Source organism: Pipistrellus kuhlii, unplaced genomic scaffold (assembly GCF_014108245.1).
Source record: "Pipistrellus kuhlii isolate mPipKuh1 unplaced genomic scaffold, mPipKuh1.p scaffold_m20_p_15, whole genome shotgun sequence".
Lineage (NCBI taxonomy): Eukaryota > Metazoa > Chordata > Mammalia > Chiroptera > Vespertilionidae > Pipistrellus > Pipistrellus kuhlii.
The window spans coordinates 27,114,877-27,120,876 of record NW_023425460.1 but is presented as its reverse complement, the minus strand read 5'-3'; the positions used below and the strand labels follow the sequence as shown (position 1 = coordinate 27,120,876).

At 58.5% G+C, this 6,000-nt stretch overlaps 1 protein-coding gene across 1 annotated transcript; it reads right to left on the bottom strand.

Annotated features, from left to right (window-relative positions):
• Positions 1-497: 497 nt before the first annotated feature.
• LOC118719298 (cytochrome P450 26A1) lies at positions 498-4,362 on the bottom strand. The gene is made up of 7 exons (XM_036438566.2): positions 3,937-4,362; positions 3,523-3,747; positions 2,971-3,261; positions 2,715-2,876; positions 1,962-2,096; positions 1,278-1,430; positions 498-1,030 (listed from the first exon to the last, which is right to left on the bottom strand). The coding sequence occupies exons 1-7, from the start codon at positions 4,123-4,125 to the stop codon at positions 689-691; spliced, it is 1,497 nt and encodes a 498-aa protein (XP_036294459.1). The 5' UTR covers positions 4,126-4,362; the 3' UTR covers positions 498-688.
• Between the last annotated feature and the right edge of the window lie 1,638 nt (positions 4,363-6,000).

Here is a 6,000-nt window from a genome sequence, read left to right as displayed (position 1 = left end):
CTTCTGAGGAAAGGAGGCACACCGGTGATTTTGGGTCTCGCTTTCATCAATAACTGGAGTGACTGGCCTTGTCTCACCTAAAACCTTGACTTCGGGAAACAGCTGCAGTGATGGGTCCCAACATGGAAATGTTATTCAATATAGAATTTTTGGCTGAAGGTGTTATATTGGATTATGGTTGTTCTCAAGAGTGTTATCTTTTCAAAGCCATCTTTCTCTAAAGTAAAACAATCCCCCTCCCCAATCTAAAATTATCTTTGATAGATAGGGATAGTCTCCTTTAGACTAACACACACATCCACATATATATTTTTCTAATAACCCTTAAAAGAAAAAAACAGCAAAGTGCCTTCCTCACGGAAAGTAGATATGCACAGATGACAAAGCCACTTGTGTAGACATTTAGAAATTTGGTTAAATATAATAAGTACAAATAGTAAACCAGTGAGTTCCCCCCCACACACACACACACAAGAATCTCACATACAAGAACAAGCACCTTCAAATTTTACTTTATTTGGAAACTATACAAAATTCATTATTTTAATATTTAAAGACTTCGGTACTGTAGCAGTGACCCATAAATATTATAATATACATTTAGGAATTAAATAGAATCAACACGACACTATGTAAAAACTCATATATATACATTCCCAATGAGTCCGAGGCCCAGGCGTTCCCGCCATCAGATTTCCCCCTGGAAGCGGGTGAACCTTGCAGGGAGATCGTCCACGGGGTACACGGTGGGACTTGTTTTCATGGTAGGAGGGCCATTGAGAAGCCTCCAGTCACAGTGCCTGGCCAGCTCCACTATAAATATTTTGAGGAGAATCTTTGCAAACTCCTTCCCTACGCAGCTCCTGAGGCCTCCTCCGAAGGGAATGAAGCTAAACCTGGATGCATCCTCCGGGTGTGGCAGCATGAATCGGTCGGGATTAAATTCCTCCTTGTTGGTGAAGATGTCGGCCACGTCGTGCGTGTCACAGATGCTGTAGATAACATTCCAGCCCTTGGGAATCTGGTATCCCTGCAAAAGATGAGCAAGTCCTGAAGGCTGGCAAACTGAAATCTGACGTTCAACAATTAAAAGCTATCACCCGATATCTTTGAAAGAGTTAAAAGGAAAGGTGGGAGGGAAAGACAGGCAGGCAGACAGTCAGGTTGCCGAAAGGTGCCCGCTTGGGGCAGGACACTGTAATCAAAAGCATGCAGGAATTTAAGCCAACACGCAGGGGAGCAAGGGGAGATAGGGGAGGAGAGAACTTATAACTTACATTTAATTCAAAAGTCTTCAGGGCCACCCGAAAGCCCCCTGGAACTGGGGGGTTCAGTCGAAGGGTCTCTTTAATGACACACCCAACGTATTTAAGCTGTTCCAACGTTTCTATGTCCAGCTTGTTGTCTTGATTGCTCTTGCAAAGCAAATCCTATCAAAACAGCCAGGCAGAGGGGAACGGTTGTTTTGTGCTCCAATAACATCAGCTCAACAGACGCAAACAAGGCTTACCTGGAGGCTAGACCCAAAGGGCCCCAGGATGGGAGAGGGGAGGGGGAAACACTGAGCAGCCAGTGACCCTGTGCCTCCACCCCCTTGGCCCAAATCCACTGTCTATTTGCAATTCCAAGAGAATGTTGCTCACCTTTTAGAACCACCAAGCTTCTTCCCCACCCCCATCACCACCACCACCTGCTGCTCCCACCCAGAAGCCCCCTAATTCGTGCCCTTGAACACACAAATCCAAGAAAGTGGAACCTGTCTGAAAATCTCCCAAGGTTCTGCAAGAGGTGGCGACAGGGTAGGAATACAAGGTCAAATTCCTCCCTTCTTATTCACAAAGAGTATCCTTTCCCCACCGGATCACCCACCACACGCAGCAGAGCAGCACACTTACTCATGGGGGAGTTTGCTAGGGAGCAGTGGGACTTCTTAAAGTAATAAGAACCCCCAGAGCACCTACCTTACTCTTCAGCTCCTCTCGCACTTTCTGGAGAACATGAGGGTAGAGCCCCAGGTAAGTGATCAGAGAAGTGGCTGCGCTGGCGGTGGTTTCGTGTCCCCCAAAGAGGAGCTCGGTGGAAGATTGCTTTAGTGCCTGGAAGTGGAGTGAGATGAACGTTTGTATAGGCCTGCTGTTCAGAGGGGTGAGTTACTCCGAACCCAACTGAGGAGAAGGGCTAAGTTTTGCTGACAGAAAGTCAAGGACGCAACATTAAAGAAGAGAGAGAGAGAGAGAGAGAGAGAGAGAGAGAGAGAGAGAGAGAGAGAGAGAGAGAGAGAGAGAGAGAGAGAAAGAAAGAAAGAAAGAAAGAAAGAAAGAAAGAAAGAAAGAAAGAAAGAAAGAAAGAAAGAAAATGCAACGTCCTATTAGTTTAGCTGAAGCAGGAAGGCCAGTAAAATATCCCACTCTACCGGGAACTCTTGCATTAAAGCCTCAATTGTATTAAACTCGCCTAAGATTCTTTATTTACATTTGGCAAATTCCTAGGTTCCTTTTCCCACCTGGAAGAAGGGTTAGGGGATGCTCCCTGTTCCTCTCTTACTGAGCATCTCAACTTCCCCTATCCCATTGCGGAGGAGGGGGGGGGGTGGAGGGTCTGTGAAGGCTGCCCCCTCCGAGAAGCTGAGCCTCCCAGGCCAGCGCTTTGGGGGTCCCAGGGATCGCACTAGGAAAACCAGGAGCCCGCAATGCTCCGGAAAGACATCCACTCACCTGCATGTCCAGCCTCTCTCCCCGCTCCCACGAGTGCTCGATCAGCAGCTGCAGCGCGTCTTTGCAGCCCGCGCCGCCGGCCCCGGCCGCCTGCAGCCCGCGGACCTTGGCGCGGATGTTCTCCTCGATGCGCGCGTGGATGAGGTTCCGCGCCTTCAGGCCCTGCGCGCAGAGGGCAGTGCGCGCGGCGGTGAGCGGGGCCAGGCGCCCGCACCCCCTTCCTTCCCCAACCCCGCGCCCCGCACGCCGCCCTTACCCGGTACAGCCCGCTGAAGGGCACGTCGATGGGCAGTGAGAAGAGGTTGCGGGTCATTTCCTCGAAGGCCTCCACGAGCTGCCGCTCGGCGTCCCCGCCGCCGGTCAGGCGGGCCTCGCAGCCCAGCAGGATCCGCATGGCGATGCGGAACATGAGGCGCTTCACCTGCGGGTAGACCAGGAGGCCGCGCTCGCCGCAGCCCAGCCACTGCTCCAGGCAGTCGCCCACCTCCTCGGCGATCACCGGCACGTAGCACTGCAGCGCCTCCCGGCTGAAGGCCTGCATGATGACCTGCGCCCCAAGGAGCGGGAAGAAAATATTAAAACTCGGTCCCGTTTTTCTCATCTTCCGGGGACCCCTTCCAGACACCCCAGCTCCGCCAGACCCAAGGCGCTTCCTGGCTGGAGAGGGTCCTAGCCGACGCCTCCCCGCAGCCAGCGTTCGCCCGCCCAGGACCTCTCTACAGGAGCCCCTCCGGCCACTGGGGTCCCCCTCCGGCGCCCGGGGTGCCCTTTCCGGTCCAGGAGAGCCTGCCTTCGCCTCCGCCCTCACCTTCTTGCGCTGCTTATGCGAGGAGTCGTGCAGGTTGGAGAGGCAGCCGGAGCCCAGGATGGTGCGCACCGACGCGGGCCAGTGCACCGACACCAGCCGGTGCTCCCCGAGCAGGATGCGCCGCACGTTGTCCGCGCCCATCACCCGCACCGTGGGCCGCCCGAACAGATGCGTCTTGTAGATGAAGCCGTATTTCCTGCGCTTCATCTGCAGGAACTTCCTCCGCTGCGGAAGGGAAGCAAAGCAGCGGAGAGGCAGGCGTGAGGGGGCGCCGGGGAGCTCCGCGCCTCGGATCCGAGCCGCGGGCAAGTCCTCCCGTGGTGGGGCGCTTTGCCCGGGGGCTGCGGGTGGGAAGCCCCGGAGCCGAGTCCCGGAGGATCGTCCCGTCCCGTCCCGTCCCCAAGCTCCTATTACCTGCAGCACCATCTGCAGCGTCTCCCCGAAGAAGGGGAAGCCCATGGTGCCGGGGGGCAGGGGGAGGGCGCAGCTGCGGTCGCGGCTGCTCACACAGTACAGGTCCCAGAGCTTGAGCGCCGCCAGGAAGAGCAGCAGCGGCAGCGCGAAGGTGCAGAGCGCGCCGGCCAGGAGCGCCGGGGGCCCCATCGCGCCCGCAGCCGCCGCCCGCGCCACCTGCCGCCGCCGCCAGCGCGCCCGCCCCGCTTTATAGGCGGCCCAGGTCGCTGCCCACGTTACCTTGGTCGGACAAATTAGTTCACCCAAAGTTCATCTTTAATTGCGGATTGGCTCCTCCCCCCCGCGAGGCGCTGCCCAAAAATCTTTAACCGTTTGTTCCGCGCGGAGGCGGAGGCGGCGCGGCCGCGGCTGCCCCCGGATCGTGTGCCTCCTGGGGAGCGCGGACCTCGGGGCAGCCCGCCGCCCCCCCATCCCGCATCCGAGGTGTGTGTGGGGCTCCGAGGTGGCGACGGGCGCCGACCGGAGCTCCCCCGAGCTCGGGGAGCGTGAACTCCAGCGCTGGCTTCCAGGCAGTCTCTGGAAGCCCTGGGTCGGGTCGACGGGCGGTCCCAGAACAGCGCTGCCCTCCCTTGATTTTCCAATGACGGGCGCCGCGTGGGCTCCCTCCCACCTGCTCGGGAAGCGAAGGGAAGTGCGTGCAAGGATCCTCAAGCTGCTGCATCCCACCGATGGGGAAACTGAGGCCCAGAAGCCGAGCAAAGCGGGGGCTTCCCGACTCTTTGGGAAGATCCTGCCAGGACCCCTGGGAGAGCCTGCGGGGGCGGGGGGGGGGATCAGGTAGGATCCCGGATCCCAGTTACCTAACCCCCCTCCCAAGGGGAGTCCTGTAGGGCCAACGTAAGGGTACAAGACAGCCTCCAGGTCCTTCGGGTGCAAACCTGCACAGTCAGCCCCAACCCTGGGAGACCGCAGGGGCGATTCCTCCGTGGCCCGGCGACCGGCCGGATTCCAATAACCCGAGGCGTGCAGCCCGGGCCCGGCAGAGGGGAGTGGGGGCTGTAGCTCCAGCAGGATAACAGACGGAGCCAGTGGAAGGAAAAGCCAGGGGTCTGGACCCGGTCCTGGCTCCATCTCGCGTTGCATCCCTTTGGGCAAGTCACCGCACATCCCTGCGCCCGTTCGTCCTCCTCCGCAATTTGGAAACGGTCACTCCCGACCGCTCCACACCTCACCTCGGGGCAGTTTGTGACTTTCCAGGGGGGGGTTTCCGTTGCAAATACTGTTTCCATCCAGCTCCAGGCACGCTGGGCTGGCTAGCTACACAGGATACCGGCGTGGCCTGGGCTACCGTCCCTGGAGCCTTCCTTGGCTCTTAGCGCTCCTACCCTGCCCAGAGCCACCGGCCGGGTGAGATGGGCACTCTGCGGGCCATCGCCGGCGGGAGTGTTGGAATCCCAGCCGGGAAGCATGTCTGCTGGCCTTGGCCCAGATACCTTGGTGACCAGAACCCGGACCCTGCAGGGAGTGCACGTGCGACCCGCTGTCCCCACCCGGCCAGGCGGGGCCGCGCGCTCCGGTGGTTTGGGAACGGAGCGCACCCAGCCAGGACCGAAAACAACAGAGAATAACGTGCGTTTGTTTAAAACGGAGCATCGGCTCTCCAACGAGAGAAGCATCTCAGGCAGGTGAGAAACTTTATTCTGTGAGAGCTGATCCATCTTCGCCCCTCCCACGGCGGTCCCCGCAGCCAGCGGGACCGGAACCCATCCGCGGACTCAGGGGACCACACCGACCCCGCCGCTCCCCGAGCGCGGGTCGCCACGTGTTTGGAAGCATCGGCAGCGCCTCCCCATCCCCGTCGCCCTGCCTGGCATTTCAGAAGCTCCAGAAAAGGGCCTCTCCCGCTGTCACGTCTCCTAACGATCCGGCTACTGTCACTGGGGCGCCAGCCAACTCCTGGGCTCCTGCAGAAACTGAGATTTCTAGCGGCGGCGACTCTCGGACATCTCCGGGCCGCCCCTCTCTGAGCGGTGTCTGCTGCCAGCGGGGGCGTGACCAGGGGCC